Here is a 20,090-nt window from a genome sequence, read left to right as displayed (position 1 = left end):
TGACCGACCGGCACTTGCGAACAGCTTCTGCTTCGGGCGCCACGCGGCAAGAAAGACTGAGGAAAATGGCGTCTGCTGATGCCTTTATACCCGAAGAACTGCAGCTATGACGTTGGGTGAAGTGCGACACCAGCCGAGGCCAGACCCAGACTATAGAATCCGGCCGACCGAAGGGCTGCCTGACGACAGGACAACCCATTTGTAAGGACTGCAGATGCATCCTTGAAGGACATCATCTGTATTCAACACCAAATTAATTGCTTTCCATACTTCCCTGTAGTTTCTGAATTTATTCCAACTAGGGAAAGTTAGATGAAACACAACCCTACCAGTCTGACACATGCTTGAATGTGACAACAGTGACCATCTCAAACTCCTTCAGATGGCAGTAAAATGGACTTCTCTCTGTAGTTACAAAGCCTGTCTCTTGACACTTATTGAAAATGCACAGGCTCTCTGTCAGGCGAAGGAGCACAGGAACATCACTAGAAACGTGTTGCATTGCATGTTACACATCCCTCTTTAAAACAAAAAAAGTTAGAAACCAAGGTAAATATTGCATCATGGAAATGGTCCATGACATTTGCAGAGGCAATTGGAGAGACCCCAAAAGTTCCTCACGAAAAGGATAAAGGGACTCCACAATCTGTCATATGCTGCCAGACTGAAGAAACTCCAGCTCTATTCAGTCGCATACCGTCTGCTCAGAGGTGACCTGTGCCTGACATACAAGGCCATGTCCAACCCGGAATTAATGGACATGCTCCACCTCAAAAAATCCAAATCTACCAGATCCACTAGACCAGAGCAAGCGACTTAAACCTTAGCACAGATATAAATAGGATAGGACATGCTGGAGGGATAGATTTGTCACCCAGAGACTCCCTATGTTGTGGAATAAAATCTCGGTCCATGTTAGGCAGAGCACCTCGCTGGCTCTGTTCAAGAGAAATCTTGACCGGTGGATGGGAGATCATAGGTTTACCCCGGGAATCATCTGTGTCACTGCTGGACAGAGGCACAACAAACTAATGGGCACAGTATTTTTTTAACATAAGGGGTGGCGTAAGCCACAAAAACTCTGGGCTAGGCTTATAAATGCCTTAGGGCAGATAGCCTAGTTACCTAGTATAAACCTATGAACCTATGACAGACTGTGGTTGATGTGTAATTTAATCACTCTGGTAACATTAGACCTCTGTGGCATACATTCTGCCACAGTGATTATTAGGTGACAGATTAGGGACAGATTGCAAAGCTAGAAACAGAAGAATACATGAGCGCTTTGGACAACATACGGGCATTAAGGACATGATGGAAGACATGGACATCTTTAGGAAACCAGCAAAATCACAGGTATGATCTCATACAAATTGAAAGGTTCGTACCCATTAATTTTTTTTCACAAATAAACTTTGATGTTAAAGTAGATGTTAGATTTAACAGTTTTTTTTAATAATTACAATGAGATATTGAATTTTAGGGCAAATATTATGCATTTATTAATTTATTGTTCAAATTCACCTACAAAACAGCCAGTATTATTCCGTATATACCTGGGGCATTTTGCTTTTTAGTTTACGATGCGGTTTTTTTTTTTTTTTGCTCTTCAGTTTGAGAGAGACCTTTTTTTTTTGTTTTGCCCTCACTTGCCCCCAGACCATCTCTGTTGACTCAATGCGGCCCTTGCAACTGAAAAGGTTGGACACCCCTGATCTACAGAGTTCTCACACTTGTGGAACTCAGAAGAAATTGAAAACAAAAACAGTGAACGCGTTGGTGCTGAGGGATAACTCCTGTCTGTGACCCAGATGTCACAGGACTGAGTAGTGACAGGTGCTAGAATAGCCAGCTTGGGAGAGTGAAGGGAGAAGAAAAATTCCAAGAGAAGGAAGGCAATTCAGTCCACTGCAATAAGGTCAACCAGTGGAGTATAGATAATGTCTGAACCCACATGGATTACCAGCAAATACTATGAAAGACAGCTTGTTCAAGGACATTAGGGTGGTAAACAAGTAAAAAAAAAAAAAAAAATTTTGCCTGGAAGACACCACCACCTACACAACCTGGACACCAGGGGGGCAGGGGAAGCAGACAGAAGGAAGAAAGACAAGAATGCAAAAAAAATGAAATGTCAAGGAATGGGACAGGCAATCTAATGGCCTTATTAGAATGTTGCATCCATGGCCACACAGTATTAAAACTGATATGACAGTTTTTGTTAATTTGCTCATACATAAACTTTAAACATGTCTGTTTCACTAGCAGTTAAGCAGCTTTATATTTTGTTATGCAAAATACCTTTCCAGATAAAGATCCTTCCATTCGAACCATGGTCAAGGACAAAACAATCATCACTCTCCAAAGCTTCTTGAGAAAAGGGATTTTCTGCTGCAACTAGTGAAATGTTCATTTCACCACCCTCATTAGAAACCTTAAAAGGAAAAAAAAAAAAGTCATATTAAAGCACCTTTTCTTCACAACAAAGAACCATTATAATGAAAGCTGACGATAAAACATATTAGTATGTTACGGGACTAGACACAAAACGATGGACAACAGCACTGGGTGAAGGTTTCTTTATGAAGTTCAAAGAATGAGTTGAGATGTACTGTTAAGACCATCTTAATCATCACTCATGGAGGTGGAGAATGAAGAGGCTACAAATATAAAAGCACAAGTATTACCTATTGAAGTACATTTTAAAAAAGTTAAGGGACTAACAGCATTTAAACAGACTTCACAAGGTCATCAAAATATTGTACATGGTCAACCATGTAGAGAATACCAGAGAAATTCCTGCTCAGTCAGGCATGCATTAGATTTAATAAGGCCAAACACTGGCTTTAACCAAGAAATGCAATGTGCGCACCTTAACATTAGCCCACTTCACATCAGAGCAGCTACATTTTCACTATCTTACAACCACTCTACAAAATCAAGCCACAATACGGAAGTTTAAAAAGATGGATGTCATGTCACACAAAGTAGATACTACCACAAAAGGTAGGAAATTTCACCCAAACATTATTCAAATCCAGAACAACATTACCACAAGGCAAGACTCACACAAATGTCCAAATACTGCACTCAGCCACCCCGTTTGTTTTTTTGTAAATATCAGCATTCAAAGATGACCATGACCTTCTGACCAAAAGGGATAAAACTCCTACAGCAGGGCTACATTGTCACAGTTTAATGTCGGATAGCTACAAGCATATTCACAGCTAGAAATCCATTAACAATGTGCCACTTTAAGGCTTCTGTCTGAAAGCATACAAAACAGCAATAAAGCCCAGTAATGAAAGTAATCCTGGACAAGACATGACAAATGATTTAATCCTTACAAATAAGGAAAATAAGAACTAGCTCAATCTGTGGCTTTCATACACAGTCAAAAAGAAAGCATTCTATCAAAACTTGCAGAAACATTTTTCAAATGTGACTTAGACCCCAAACTCCACCTCCACCTTATTCCATGTCCCCGTCTTTAACGCACTATAGACTTAATGCAATCTCTGCTGGGAAGTAACTTCTACCAGTTCATTATCCATCACAAGCAATTCTGAAAGCATATGCACTTTACATGCATACAATCTACAGAAAACACCTGGAAAGTTTATTACATGTACACAAAAGCAAATGCATGCATAAACACATTCTGCATGTTGCCATACCAGCCTGCTGACCATCTAGTGCTGTTCCTCTGCCCACAGCTCACCACCTGACATTTCTCTCTCACAAGAAGCAGGAACAGCACTCAGATATGAAGTTATACTGTGAGTTTTATGGATGTATTTCCTTAAGCTGTCCATATATTAAAATCATCCCTCCTCTCCATATTTTCCCCATTATGAAGTTCATGTTAATATTCTTCCCACCTCCAAGAATGCTACTGCAATGGAGTGGGTAACACCCTTATCCATTCTTTAAAAAAAGGACAGGCAGGCAAAGCTGCTCATCTCCTCCTCCCCCCCTTCCCCAGTTTGCGTCCTTAAACCAATGGTCCTGCCACTGCTACATTCTACAACTAATTTACTGAAGCACTTCCATTTCTAAAATATGAAAAATTTACACGCACCCAAGTTTCACATACATATAGTCCCCATCAAATAGAAACCAACAGCCAGACAAATAGATGCAGTGCAAATTAGATTTAGTAGTTTAGACCACATTTTCATAAAACAGCAGGTGTTAGAGTAACTCATACTACAAGCAGTGGGAACAATATCTGCTTGTAGCACAAATCATTTGTAGCAGTCACATGCTTTGATCAAATTATTAATTTTAGAAAAGCTCCAAGTGAGTACAGAAGCAAATTTTGGTCAAATTAATGATTAGTTTTAGGAAAGCCTCAATGGAGTAGAGAGGCAGAATCAGTCTAAAAATGATTAATTTTAGAAAAAGTACATCTGTAGAAACAAAACAGTACACATTAGTGTGTTCAGTTAGTGGAAAAAACACTGGAAAAACAAATTTGCAAAATTTTTAGCGTCACAAAAACATGAGTCAGTACAGAGGTTGGGCAATAAACAATAATAAACAGCAGTTTATACAGTTACTAAGGTTAATATTGTAGTAAAATATCAAGGCAAGAAATGTCACACCCTAAGTGAAATAGGACAGAATAATAAATTCATGCATTACCTTGGCCCTACGGGAACACGAAGGAAAACTAGTGGTTATAAACACTGACACTTTATGAACTGACACAGGGTACATAGAGCAGAACAGCTTCCCATGGGTCACCGCCCCCCCCGAGTAGTATAGCATTGTGTAATGCGACTGTCTGCAGTCATGATGCTGTAACATCACCACAGTAAGGATATATAACCTGGTGTTGAACAGCAAGAAAAGACCTATGGAGACCATCTTTTCAAATGAAAAATACAGTCCATAAGAAGTGGGAATGGACAAAGTGGGATATTTCTATACCTGTACTAACCTTTAAAACTTGGACAGTTGAGGTACACGCAGTTAGATTCAAATTAATAACTCTGCAAGTTAAATGTGAACAAGTGCTAAACCACTAAGAAAAATAAAAATATACATATAAATTTAAAACAAAAAAGCAAAAAATGATAGAAGACAGGTTACAAAGAGAACTACTGGACAAGGACAACAAGCAATATCTAAAACTTCTAGTAATGAAGTCACCCATCTTCATAAACAGTACAATCAATATGTTTTCGGGCAGTGAGAAAACTTTAGTAGGGAGTTAAAGGGATGACTGGTAGTGTTAGGGGTTCTTTTCCCTAAATAAACAGGTGTCAATACTGTCCATAAATGAAAGATAAGTTATGTAAAATCTTAACATAACCATAGACTTCCTCTTCCATGTTGCAGTTTTCTGCATACAGGTTTATCACTTTAGTCTCGGATACATACGGCCAGTATTCAAAAGCTTTCAGCCTCTGTGGTGCAGAGGTCAGGCAAGGCGGAGGATATGTGGGCCATAAAACTGATGTTGGTACACTCTAGCCCTCAGAAAAATAGCCCAATTTGGAGCCATTCCTGTAAGGGCAATGCTATGTCACTGCCATCCAGAAAGGCAAGAGATGTAGCACATGAGGTGAAGGTGGGTGGGAAGGAATACTGACCCATGGAAGAGAAGGACATCTATGGTTATGGTATGACTTCACACTTTTCTATGCCCTTCTATTCTCATGTTTCAATATTCTGCATATTGGAGTGCGCCAAAGCTCACTCAGGTTGGGGTGGTGGTCTAGATGCAGATTCTGGGAATCTGTTCAGGATAGCCCTGGCAAAACCTGTCGTGGACATGGCGATGAGGTCAAGCTTGTAGTGTTTGATGGTGTGGACTGATGACCAAGTAGCAACTTCCAGAATTGTAGGGGTATCCAAACTCTTGAAGGCTTCTGAAGATGCCATTGCTCTAGTGGAATGAGCTTCAACTGCCCCTTGCAGGATCCTGCCATGAAACTGTTAGCAAAAGGTTATGGCTTTTGATACCAAGCAGATTATTTCTACTTGGATAACAGCTTTACCCAGGCCTCTGGGGTGAAAAGATACAAACAGCTGGTCTGTGATGGACTTGGCGTTGTGCAGGTAGAATCTGATCGGTCTATGAACGTCCAAGGAATGCAATACTCCATCACAGTCTTGCTGTAGGTTAGGGAAGAAAAGTAGATGGATGGCTTGATTTAGGGACCAGTCGTTTACTACTTTGGGGATGAAGGACGGATGTGTCCTAAGGGTAACCCTGTCTTTGTGGAAAACTAAAAAGGGTGGGGAAGCCATTAGGCTTGTAGTTTGGATACTCTCCTGGCTGAGGTTACAGCCAAAAGCAGGATTGTTTTCCAGGTGCAGTGCTTTATGCAGTCCTTATTAGCTGGTTCAAAAGGAGGTAGCATAAGCTTCTCTAACACAGTTGAGGTCCAAGGAGGGGGGAATGGGTCTCCTAAGTGGCCTAAAGTGCAGAAATTACAGTTGTGTATACTTACTATAAATGTAGATGTTAGAGAGTATTCACTGCTGCAGTATTGGCCATTGGGTTATCCATGCTGTGGTAGCCCTCAAGATTTTGTGCACTGGCTGCTGTCGCTTGCTGGGTGACAAGTCGTCTGAGCTATAAAGCAGTGTAGGAGACGCCATTACCTCAGTTTTTCTTGCCTTAACCAACCAAAGAAGCCCAATTTTAATTATAAGGAGTCCTGGGGTCAGAGACCCCCACAGAAATAGGTCTCTCTACCGACAGCAGATATCAGGAGGGAGGGAAAGCATGGCTGCAGCAGTAAATACAAACATCTACAGTTTTGATAAGTGTACACAACTGTACTATGTTCTTAGTGTTTCACTGCTGCAGTATTAACCACTGGGAAGATTCCCAAAGCAGAGAAGGGTGGAAGGTTGATAGAAACTTAAGACAGGGTGAGAATGCCCTGCTGATTTGCAGATGGAAACCCAGCCCTAACTTGTGAGAATAGATTCAGATGGTAAAGTTTGGTGAAGGTGTGGACTGAAATCCATGTGGCAGCTTCTAGGATATCCCTGATGGGTACCCCTCTAAGGAATGCTGTGGAAGTAGAGGTTGCCCCTAGTGGAATGGGTTCTAATTGTCCTATGAGTAGTTTTCCATGCGAGTAGCAAAAATGGATGTAGTGCGCTATCCATTTGGAAATGGTATGTTCAGATATATGTTTCCCCTGTGCTCCTGTTTTAAAGCTAACATCCGAAACCACCTTTGGCAAGAAGGAGGGATTGGTTCTCAGGGAGAGTGTCTGCATGGAAGATAAATGGTTCAATGGCCATTAAAGCTTGAAGCTCTGACACTCTCCTGGCTGAAGGAATAGCCAGGATAAAAGCAGTCTACCAAGAGAGGTACTTCAATTCTGAGGATGATGCAGGCTCTAAGGGAGGCAGACTAAGCTTTTCTAAAACATAGTTCAGGTCCCAGGCTGGGGTGGGCGGTCTTCTGGGAGGCCTGATATTAGAAGCACCTCTAAGGAATTGTTTGATAAGGGGGTGGGAGAACAATGGCCGTTCTGTCAAAGTGTGCAGAGATGGCACAGCCATGGATCTTTATGTTGGAGGAAGAGACCCTTGTTAAAAAGCTCAGCAAGATAATCTAGAACAATAAGAATGGAGGGCATATGTGTCTGCCCCCTTGGATTGGCTCCAGGAGCAGAATCTTTTCCATTTCCCAGCGCAAGATTTTTTGGTGCTAGGCCTTCTGGCTTCTGTGATGTCAAGGACTTGCTTGCTTAGCATAGATTCCTTGTTGGTTAGGGTAGAAAAAGCCATGCTGAGTGTGTCTGAAAGGTCTGGGTGCAGCATTGCCCCCCCCCCCCCCAACCGGGATAGCAGGTGAGGAATCAGAGGTAGCTGCTGGGGGGGGCTGGTGAGATAGGCTGCGCAGCAGTGGGTACCACTGCTGTCAGGGGCAATGAATATTAGCACTTTTTTTCCGCCCATATATTGATTAATACTTTTGAAATGAGAGGAATAGGTGGGAATGCATACACAGAGGGTATTCCAAGGGAAGGTCAGGGCATCAACTTTCCAGACCAGGTGATGGTACTCCCCGGTGCAGAATGCCCGCACTTGATTTAGATGAGAGGCAAGAAGGTCCACCTGGGGGGGGGGGTCCCCCATGTGTGGATAATTGGCAGAAAAATGTCTGTGCATTTGCCATTCATGTGGGTCCAGCAGGTTTCTGCTTAGGTTGTCTGCTAGGGTGTTGCTGATGCCCGGTAAGTGCTGGGCTACAAGATGATTTCCCATGGATGAGGCAGTTAGCCACAGGTTCATGGCTAGTCTGCACAGGGGGTAAGATAGAGTCCCTCCCTGTTTGCTGATATACCACATGACTGTGGTGTTGTCTGTTTTTATAAGAACCCCTGGTATGAAGTAGGGTTTGAAGGATGTCAGAGTTTTGCACTATCATTTCCTTTTGGTTGATGTGTAAGGGTAGTTTTTGTGCATCCCAGAGACCTTGGGCACATTTGCCTTCTAGGTGGGAGCCCCAGGCTATGTCCGAAGCATCTGTAGTTATGGTCTGCTCGGATGAACGGAGGGTGAATGGAAGTCCCTTGTTCAGAGTACAGGCCTGGGCCCACCAGAGGAACTTGGGTCTTGTGCAAGTGATCACAGGTAGGGAGGTGTCCAGAGATTGTGCATGTTGACACCATAGGTTCTTTACGTACAACTGAATTTTCCTCATGTGCAGTCTTGCCAGAGGTACAATGAGGATGCATGAGGCCATGTAGCCTACAGCTTGCAGGAATTTCCTGGCCAAAATCTGGGTTTGGGAGGCCAGAGTAGTAAAGTATTTAGTTAGGAAACTTTTTCTGGGGACAGAAAGGTCATGTGCTGTTGTGTCCAGTAAGGCTCCACGAAATACGACTTTCCTTGGAAGGAGACTGTCTTGATTCTTTTCGTTGATAGTGAACCCCAGAGAGGTGAGGAGGGTTTTACAAATGAGAGGTGCTGCAGGAGTATTTCTTTGTAGTCTGCCTAGATGAGACAGACAGTCGTCCAAGTAAGGGTAAATATGTACATTTTTCCATGCAGAAGGCAATGGCAGGAGCTAGACATTTTGTGAAAACCCTGGGAACAGCAGATAAGCCAAAGTGCAAAGCAGAAAATTGTAAATTGAAAGTGTAATGATCCTGCTCTGAAGCGCAGGAATTTTCTGCACGATTCCCTTATTGGGATGTGCAGTTAAGCATCCCTTAGGTCAAAGGTGACCATCCAAGCTTCATTTGGCATCAATGGTTGGGGCTGTTGTAAGGTAAGCATTTTGAATTTTGTGATTACCAGGAAGGGATTGAGAAAGGCAAGATCCAGGACGGGATGCCAACTCCCCTCTTTCCTGGGAACAAGGAATAGTCTGGAATAGAATCCTTTTGCAACTTGTTCTGGAGGTAAAGGTTCTACTGCCCCTAGGGATATTAGGTTCTGCACTTGTTTTAGTGCTTCTGCCCACTGGTTTGGAGGCAAGTCTGGGTACCCTCTTGGAGGTGGTAGTTCTATGAAATTCAATTTGTATCCCCCCCCCCCCCCAGAGTAATGATTTTTAAGATCCATTTATCTTTTGTTAGAGTTCCAATTTTCTCTGCATTGAGATAGTCTTCCTACTAGCTTTTGGTGTGGTGGAGGCAGGCAGAGACTGGAAAGGTAGAGTTTTCCATACAGGGTTGCTTTTGAATTCCCTGCTCTAGTGTTTGGGGGGGGGGGGCACAGTTTAGTTCTTTACTGGCCCCGAGTTTGAGTCCTGGTGGGTCTGTCCCTACGGGTTTTGCCTTGTGCCTGCCTGTTTTGTGCAGGAAAGGACCAGTGTTTACATGGAAACTTTCTGCTGAACCCAAGAGGTTGTACTTGAATAAAATTTTTCACAGTCTGCATCGATTTTGCTTGGTCTTCCATCTTTAAGTACCTCTTCAGTTTTCTGTACGAAAAAGTGGTCTTTGTCAAAAGGTGCAATCATGACTTTAGCTTTGACATGATCAGAGGTTGTTCCTTCAACCATGCAGGTCTTCTGATAACAGATCCAGTCACTGCTGCCCTGCTTGAAGCTTCTAGGGTGTCAAATCCACAGTGCAGAGAGTGCTTAGCCACCTGAGCTGAAGAGTGGAATAATTCTGCCATCTCTATTATTGGCAAAATCTGGTAAAGCAGAAATTCTGTTTCAAAAGTTCCAAAGTGTGCTGTTGATATTTTAACATACGGAACGGCAGTTGAAAGCCCTTAGTTAAAGTTGCAGAGGTACATACTTTTTTACTCCATCTGTCCATGGCCCTGGATTCTTTGTCAGAGGGAGAGGGATTCTTTGCAGAGGTAGCCTTAACTCCCTTAGGTCCCAGAGTTATTACCTCTGGATCTGTTAAAGGATTTCTGTAGAGGAATTTATGCGAGTCAGGTACCCTTGTAGTACCAGTCAGGTTTTCTGGGGGCAGGTGGAAGGGCGTCAGGGGCAAGCCTGGATTCTTGGTAAACATCTACCACCTCCAAGATGGGGTGGGATCGCCAGAGGCCTATGCTGGGGTAGGTCCAGAAACTCCATTGGTCTTTTCTTGGACTGAGGGAAATCAGCAGATTCCCATTGGAAGTGTGCCCCGAGTTTGTGGAGGGTATCCCCAAAAGAAAAGTCATTCGGAGGTGATGCAGAAGGAATTGATTCTTCTGCATCAGAGTCCTCATAGGCAGCAAGAGGAATTTCCTCTTCAAAAACAGAGTAAGATCCCTCAGAGTCTAACTCTGAACGGATGTCTGGAGAAGGTTCCCTTCTTTTAGCTGGAGTGGCTTGATTACCCCAGATGAAAAGGATGAGATCCGCCGCCATTTTAAGCTTGCTAATTTGAAAAAGGGGAGTTGCAGTGGAATGGAGACTTTCGGCTGTTTTCAGAGGATAAGCTCTAAATCTGGCCTGAAGAGTATCCCTCGGTGCTGTCGGAGTGTTGAGAAGAGAGGGTGAAGGCCTTGAAGTGAAATCCAAAGTGCAAGCGGTGCCCTCTGAAGCCAGTACCTGCTTAGCGGCTCCAGACCAAACAGATGCAGAGACAGCTGAAGGCTCGTTAGACAATGCAGGCATCTGCTGCATATAGGACTCCTAAAGTCTCAATAGAGGCCTGCAAAGTTAACTAGTCTGGCATCAGGGGCTGCGAAAGCGCCTCACTGAATTCCGAAGAACTAACTACCCATTTAACGGTGGTGTAGTTGGACGGCTTGGCCTTATGCAGTCTGCCTCTATCCTTATCTTTATGAATTTTTGGAAGATCTGTGGTTTGCTGATAGATGCCATACTGATAAATCGGAGACTGAAGACTAAAATAAATGGCTACAAAGCTCTACAATGAATAGTTCTAGCATTAGAGGGGGCACAGAAGACAGCAGGGAATTTCGTGATCTGGGCCTATGCAAGTGACCCACTAAAAATGGGAATCTCTGTGTGGTATTTGTTTTCCACAGGCAAGATAATTATTGACTTTCAGACATCGGTTAGTGCAACAAAAAGGAAGGATCCCCTATGGGGTACTGAGCTTTAGACTTTTCAGTGAAGTTCAAAATCTGGAAACTGTGACCGGCACTGTTGCAAACTGCTTCTGCTATGGGCTCCATGGGAAGACGACTGAGGTAATAGCGTTGTCTGCTCTCCTTTACAGCTCGGACGACCTGACATCACCCAGCAAATGACAGGAGTAGACAAAACCTTAACTCTGGTATTCAGACCAACTAAGAGCTACCACAGCAAGGATAATCCAATGGTTAATACTGCAGCAATGAACAAGAACATCTCCTTTGAGGAAAAGTTTGCAAGGTAGTAGTGAAGCAAGAGAAGGTCCAGAGGTAAGCAGGCAGAAATAGCAGACAGATGGTTTTTAATGGAGGAGTAAGCCAGCCCTGACTGCAGTAGCTCACACAAACAGGACAACAATAGAAGATGTCTGCTGAGAAGCAGATCCAGCTGTTTTTTGCAACACCAAATAGTGAACAGTTTCCCCTTGGAGAGATGCGATTTTCTGGTATTAGGTTTCCTGGTCTCTGGCAGGACATCGAGCAAGTCCTCATTGTAAAGTTATCTAAAGGGGATCAGAACCCTTTCCGCCACAGATTTAGGTGGAGCATGCAACTGTGTATGGATTAGTGATCCCTTGTTGTGAGAGGTCCACTCTGGGGGCAACTTGTGCTAACTGCCCTTGGACAGATGAAGTAAGGTGAATCAGTGCTTTTTGGGCAGTAGTGAGTCACCAGCAAGATTTTTGCATTGTCCTGCTATATTTTCAGCAGGGTTTTCTGGATGAGAGAGAAGGGGGGGGGGGAATACATATAGACATTTCTCTTACATGAGATTGAGAAAGCATCTGTTGTCAGTGCCTCTGGTGCAAAAGCTAGGAAGTTGCCTGTTGAGGGAGGAGGCAAACAGGTCTATTAGAGGTATACCAAACTTGTGGGCCAGATCCAAGACTATCCCTCTGTGCAGCACCCATTCACAGTTGTTTGTGCTGGTTATGCTCAACAATTCAGCCTGTTTGTTGTGGAGGGAGGGGGTGTAGGCTGATGGCAGGGAGTTTCACTGAGAGGTAGCAGACTCCCAAACCAAGAGAGCTAGCCTGCAAAGCAGGTAGGACTTGGTCCTCCCTTGCTTGTTGATATACCACAACGGTTGTGCTGTCTGTGTATATCAGAAGAGTTCCCTGCAAAAGGAAAGATTGAAATGCCTGTAGGGCTAGCAAGATTGCCCCGATTTCTCTGGCATTGATGTGTTCTGATTTTAGGTAAACCGGCCAAAAGTCCTGCACCTGTGTAAGTCCTAGAGTAGCTCCCCAGCCCAGGTCCATGGCATCTGGGAGCATGACCTGGATGGGTTGTGTTGGCTGTAGTGAGAGTCATGGGTTTCTTTGTACCTAGCCCCACCACCTAAGTTCTCCTTTTCAAACAGGGTAGAAGTGGTACAATGAGCACCAAGGGTTGGTTGCGTTTCCAGACTGAGTGAAGGTACCACCTTCCTCGTGTGGAACCTTGCTAAAGGTAGCAAGGGTATTGTTGCTGACATGTAACCCAGTAGTTTCAGGTACTGCCTTGCAGTCAACTGGATTGATTGGAGCACCTGGAGGAGTTCTTATTCTGCACCCCAGGAAGACAATGTCATGTGTTGCCTGAAGGTGGGACTTTCACAGATTTATCTGGAATCCCAAGGAAGGCAATAGGGAGATCAACAGGTGGAGATGATTTTGCAGTATTTGCTGGCTGGGGACCTGGATGACCATGTCATCCAAGTAGGGGAAATCTGTATCCCCTTTCTCCTGGCGCTGGCCACCCACTGGAGCCAAACATTTGGCAAGGACTCAGTAGTGGAAAGACCAAAAGGCAAGGCAGAAAACTGCCAATGACAGGAGCCCACCAAGAATCTTAATTTCCTGTGGGAGGATTTGATGGGATGTGGAGGTAAGCATCTTTTGTCTAGCATAGCCATGAATCCCTGTAGAGTAAACAGGGGAAAATGGGTAGGCGGGGTTAACATTTTGAACGTGGGTACCTATAGAAAGATTGACGTAGGAAAGATCCAGGATGGGTCTCCATGGTCTGTCTTTTTTGGGAACCATGAAGAGCCCTGAATAAAAAAAAGTTTCTTTTGCAGAGGGGGGGAACTGATTGTATAGTGCCCTGCTCTAGCAATGTATGCAGTATGGCTGTAAATGACGCAGTTGCTGTGGAGAGGGACGAGAAATGCCCTTCCACATGAGAGGAGAGCGCCCAAGTCATGTAGTAGACATCTTTCAGGACAGACAGGACCCATTTGCCTTTGGTGATCTGGGAGACTGAGAGAAGCAAGCAGACAGGAGGCATGGAAGAGGGAGGAGGTTGAGGCAAGAGTGGCAGGTAGTCAGATGCTACCTGCCCTTAAAGAAAGACCTCTAGCAAGATGCAGAAGGTGCTCTAGGCATAGGAGGTGGCTTCCTGGAGGGTTTTTGAGATCTGGCACTAGGGGTAGGACAGGATTGCTTCCTGATAAACTGTTTGGAAGGATAGTTCCACTGGAACTTGGGAACTGGTGAGACCAGGAGAGGTCTGAGCTCCTGCATCTCTTTGCCCTTTTGTTGCAGTGATTTTTGATTTTAAGATACCTGCGACTTTAGATCCAAAAAGTGCAGCATTATCTAGGGGTGATTCCATAAGCTTGGCTCTAAAATCATCTGGCAGGGATTGTAGGTGAAGCCAGGAATATCTGTGTAGGGCGGATGCTGATGCTGCTGACCTAGCAGAGGATTCAGCAGCATCATAACTACACCTAATGGAGTGTTTGGTGACTTGAGATTTAAGAGCCCGGAAGGAGATCAGGGCTGTTTTGGCAGAGGAGTCTGGAATATCTGTCAAATGTTTGGTGGTGGACTGTAAAATAGAGGTTATACTTCGCCATCTGGGCCTGGTAGTTAGTGGCTCTGAAGGCCAATGTAGCAGAAGTATAAATCTTTTTTCCTAATCTCTCCATGGTCTTACTGTCCTTGTCAACAGGGAAAATATTAACAGTAGGTAATAACTTGGTGACTTTGTCTGTGGCCATAGAGATAGTGGCTGGGTCAGCTGGAGGGCAGTTCATCAGGGGCTTAGCAGTGTCAGGTAATTTTGTACAGCCTATCCAGTCTGCATGGAGCAGGAGGCAGAGTGTCAGGATTAGTAGATGCCGAAAAAAGGCATCCAGGAAAGGATGGGAGGAACAGCAGATGGGATAGATGTTTCCATTTGAGTGAGGTCATACCACCTGTTCTGTACCTCAGACATTTGAGGAATCCCATTTGAAATGTTCCTTCATCCTGCTAATTGTCTCACTAGATGTTAAATATTCCACTGGGGAATCGGGGTTCAGGGACTCTTCCTCAGGGGATCCGTATCACAAAGGAGATGAAAATTGAGAGTTGTAGGAGAGAGATTCTTCAGTCCGAAAGGACCTCCTCATCCCTAGGAGGTTGATCTGTATGCATGGGCCTAGGACTTAGGAAAGGAGGAGGGGTGGAGGTTGAAAGTGTAGGCCTCAATGCCATAAAGCCGCTGAAGAGGCTCTGACTGAAGGCCTGCCAGTTAATCATGCTTTCAGGAAATGGAGGAATAAGTTTTCTCTTCTCCCTTTTTTTTCCCCAAGGAGTGGTAGTCTGTTTCCTAGGAACCGGGAACTGTAAGGGAGCAGAGGTCTCAGACAACTCCCCATCAAGGAATGGCCCTTCCCCCCCCAGCATTGGCCATCAGCACCAGTACAGCCTCGGCAGACATGCTCTCATCTGTGGATGGTGCAGCATCCTTAGAAGTACCCGCGAACTCTGCAGAAGTGGCTCCAGAACACCAATACTGAAACCAGGCCTATGTTGGCCACAGGCTGTGAGTAGGGCAGAGGAGGCTCAACAGTAGTCTAAGGCCATAAGCGGTTCTGGGGGGATGACAGAATGACCTATCCTAAATGCAAGGATCATCAGGAGTTTGATCTCAAGATACAAATTTAACACGTGCAAATGACTATGCAAGGTTTTTGGCATTAACATCTGGCAAATGGGGCAGGACTTCTAGTCGTGAGATCTTCCTAAACAGAACTAACACTTATCGTGGGTGCCCTTAGGGATCTGGCGTCCACACAAACTTTCCTTTTCTGAATGACATTAACAAGCAAGGTTACAATAAGGAAGGACTGAAAAAAGGTTCAATGGGGTACTTCTCAAAAACTACCACGTCAGCGGTAGCAGGAACTCCTGGCATACGAATGGTGGCTGAAAGTTTGAGGACTGGTGCGTGCCGATACCACTTATGGCCCACATATCCTCCGCCTTGCCTGACGTGTGATGCACCACAGAGGGAATGAAAGCTTTTGAATACTGGCCATATGTACGCAAGATGCAAGGAATAAACACATATGCAGAATACTGCAATATGAGAATAGAAGGACATCCAGGGAATGGTGCAAGGGGAAATGAATGGCAACTATGAAAGCAATAGGACTGGAGGGGATGCAATGGAATGAAAATGTCCCTGACTGAAAGACACCTGGCCTTAGAATTTATCATAAAAAAATTGTTAATTTCCTTCAGATGCTTCTAGCAAGATAACTGCCCATTAATATACACAACATTCATAGTAATCCATCATAGTTTTAAGTACGGGACCATCTTAAAACCAGATTTTCATCCCATTATAAAGGCTTGGACCAAGCTAGAGTTTTCTGGGAAAACATTCATATAGTAGGGCCCATGGTCTACAAGAGAGAGATGGATTAAATAATTAATGTGGCCATCTCCTCTTAGGACTGCTCCCACAGTTGCTGGCAGGGGAATAATATCGGTTATACTCACTATAAAAATCCTCTTCCCTATCACAAATATGAGAATAAAGAGAGCCAGGAACCCTGGTGTGCAGGGATAAAGCTGCGTCTGTAATTCAGCCAACCAGTGTCAGAGTAGCACCTCATCAGTTTGCTGGAGCTGGCATTGTGGGCAAGAGTATGGGGGGTGATTCAGCTTAACAGGCTCGCCTCAGTTTAGGGGAAGGAGGTGCTACGAGTGAATGCTTGTAGAGCACATTCTCATGGTTAAACCCCAGCAGAAACAGGAAACCACGAAAGACTGTAGCTTTGGGGGGGTGAAGATAGGCTGGTCCCAAGAGGTTACTTCACTGGTAGAACCATGGGTTACACTCAAATGCCCACTGCACGACAAACCCTGTGCATGATGTCAGGCATGTAGAGTGGAGATAGGACAGCAAAAATAGAAAGCTATTCCTTAGCATAATTTGGCATCTGTGTTGCCTGTCTTTACTCTTCCTCATGGCAGTCTCTCTGATCCAAACCTCATATCCAGCTCAGCCACATCATCCAGACTTGGATCAGACTCTCAAGCTCCTCCATCTACCCATAATGCACTGCAGCCACCCAAGCACCTCAGATTGAGTTTGCTGAAAGGCCATCTAAGAGAAAACAGGACAGAGAAGCAAGGCAACAGATGCTCAGACATGGGACCAGAGTGTCGCATAATCTTCCACAGATCCTCTAGAAGCAAAAAAGGCAGGGAGATGTTGGGTGGGAAAAAGTGAGGAGGAATGAAGACAGACAAAACAGATCCCAAGTTATGTTAAGACATAACTTTACAGTCTAATATCATCCTCTTTATTCCTTCTCACAGTAGGGCCAGACTCCTCAACTACACTATTCCTGGGTGGCCTTTATGGAAAAATGTGCTTGAGCACAAACGAGCCAAAAGCTCCATTCCTACAAAGTATATCCAATTTGTAGTGAGAACAAAGGTGCGATTGTTTGACCAGGTGGCTGCTGCACAAATATCAATGGAGATTCGAGAACAGAAGGCAGAATTAGTAGCCATAGAGCTAGTTGAAATGCACTCTTGGCGGTCTAGACAGTTCCAAGCCATTCTGTGAATAAATGAAAGTGATGCAGTCAGTGATTCATTCAGTCAAAATGATTTTAGATACAGCTTTGCTTGGCCTAGCTTGTTAGTCAAGAAAACTATAAACTGTTCTGACTTCCTATGGTGTTTTGTACTATGCAGGTAAATGTAGGTGTCTATGAACTTCTAGGAGTCAAACCCTAGAACAAAGTCCAAACAACAAAAACTAAAAAAACAAAATTTGGATTGCACCAAGGACTGGATGGTTTTATGGTTTATGATCAAGGAGACAGTGTATTCTCCTTTGCTGATAAAATTTAGAATGCATACTGGCAACTGTATGGATTGGTTTAATATTTTCTGTGGATACCTTAGGCATAAAAGACAGATTGGTACATAAAGACCATGGCCTTGTGAAACGTTATATATGGAGACGTGGAAGAGAAAGCTTGTAATTCAGAAATTCTCTTAGCCAAAGTAAAAGCTACTAGAAAAACTGCCTTCCATGACAGAAAGTCTCTAGTTAGACCCTGTAATACAACAGTGAGGTCCCACGGAGGTGATGGATTTTTAGTGGGAGACCATAGCAAAAAAATACCCTTCACAAAAGCTTTACATAATCTAAAAGCAAAGATAGAGACTGGCTACTCAAGAAAAATTGATAGTTTCTACCACCAAATTTCAACTAGCAGCAAACTCACCCCTTCTCTGAACAAGGTACTGAGAAAAAGCAAAATGTCTGAAACAGGTGCACAGAAAGGATCAGTATTTTTACTCAAAGCCCATACAACACATCTTTTCCATTTACTGTTGTTGACCTTGGTATACTTTTTGAGAAGCTAAAATGATGTTATGGATCAGACAAGCAAGACTGTTCTACTTTGGTTGGAACTAGAGAAACCATGCCATCAGTTTGAGGGCCTGAAGACTGGGATGCTGCAAACCTGATTGATGAGAGGATGCCCTGTCTTGGTAGCCAAGGACGATATCTCAGATGAGACCAAAGGAAGGGGAACCAAACCTGTCAAGGCCAGAAGGGGGCAATGAGGATGACAAACTCTTCAATCTGCTTGCCTTCTTCAGAAATTCTGGGATAAGAGGGAGAGGGGGATAAACATACAGGAGACCCAGGGGCCAACCATGCACCAGAGCATCCCACAGGGCTCCCCCAGAGGGGGGGATCAAATGAAGAACTTGCTGCACTTGAGGGGAAGAGGCAAAAAGGTCACAGCAAGGCTGACCCTAGCATTATCATGTTCGCCACAGACTGCTTAAGGGACCACTTTCGCAGAATCAGGATCCATCTGCTGAGTCTGTTCACCAGCTAGTTTGTTTTCCTCGGAATGCGCATTGCAACCAGAAAGTAGTCCAAAGAGATCACCCATTCCCACACCATCACAGCCTGCCTGCACAATGGGTAAGAATGAATTCTTCCTTGTTTGTTGATGTACCAGACATGTTGGTGTGAATAGCAATAGTCCCTAGAGGAAAAGCATCCTGAAAGTCTTGCAACATTAGGAGTGGGGTACTTTAGAGAATTCAGGAAATCTCGAAAAGGTTTTATCATGTAGTCTAACACAAATAGCAGCAACCAAAGAGCTCAGCAAAAAAAAATCCACTTTGTTTTCCAGTTTTACTATTAAAGTGGATTTTATTGCTGAATTTTTGGTTGCTACTATTTGTGTTCACCTACACAAAAAAAACTTTGAGACTTCTTGTCTGCTGACTGTTTTATACTAGTGGTTTTGGTAAACATTGGTTGCTCCATTTTGTACATTTACTTTAGAGAAGTATCGGAAGAGGGGGATCCTTCCTGGGTCAGAAAATCTTGGACTGCTCCCAGCAGGAAGACTCTGGGCAGAACGAGTGGGCTCAAGGAGAGTACAGGGGTATGGTGCAGGACATGAGAGGACAGTTCTCCACCAAGGGATAAAACCTTTTCCACTACTTGGAAAGCCAATGGGCCTGGAGAAGTCCCTCCCACTTCTTGCAGAACTGAAGCAACTAATGGAAGACCGTCAGAACTCACTCCAGATCCACAGCCTCCAGAGGGAATTGGACCCATCTGTCAAATGTTAAAGCACCTTGATGAAGTGACTGCTCCAACAAAGATGGTGCAGACCCCATTCCCCCAAACCTGGCCCCAATCTCTTGGCTCAGAGATCCACTCTACTCCAAAGAAGAGGGGAAGAGGGCTGATCAAGGGTGCCATCAGAGTTGAGGAAGGTGGTTTCCCTGACGACTCTCTCGAGAGCACAGAGCCCTGCAACTCTGGAAACTGGACAGATTGGAAAAGGAGTTCTGATGGTATGGGCTGGGAAACGCACAGATCAGAGAGCACTACCTCCATCCAAATATGGGTCTGGAGGAACTTATCATCCTGTCCATGTCTGCATCAGACCAGCTTCTAGAGGATCTAGAAAGTCTAAGCTTAGGTGACAGGCGTTGCATATCTCGTGTATTCAGATGAGACGCTGAGGCACTATGATGGGTTCAAGTTGTTTATTGTACATAAACACATCAGGAGCTGTAACTGGAACATGTATTTAAGCTAAATGACTGACCAATTCAAACACACTCCTGCATCTTCATATCTGCATTCACTCTGACTATACAAAATGGCATTGACCTTGCACATGTTCAGCAGCTTGTACGCACACGCCATTTAGCTACACTGGCTGCCTAGGTACAATACACACAATGATCTACAACAAAATTGTCCTACCTGACTTGAAGACCTGCTTTGAG

The 20,090-nt window shown here is 44.2% G+C and overlaps 1 protein-coding gene across 1 annotated transcript in view; it reads right to left on the bottom strand.

The window, feature by feature from the left end:
* The window catches only part of GSN (gelsolin), a gene marked incomplete in the record, with an annotated part of 970,219 nt that overhangs the window by 618,542 nt on the left and 331,587 nt on the right, over positions 1-20,090 (bottom strand). Inside the window, 1 exon segment of the mRNA XM_044058005.1 lies at positions 2,302-2,434. Coding sequence (XP_043913940.1) covers positions 2,302-2,434 — 133 coding nt within the window.

Source organism: Protopterus annectens, chromosome 16.part0, assembly GCF_019279795.1.
Source record: "Protopterus annectens isolate FY-2018-M chromosome 16.part0, PAN1.0, whole genome shotgun sequence".
Lineage (NCBI taxonomy): Eukaryota > Metazoa > Chordata > Ceratodontiformes > Protopteridae > Protopterus > Protopterus annectens.
Note: the sequence above shows the minus strand (reverse complement) of the source record. Positions and strands in the feature narration are given on the sequence as shown.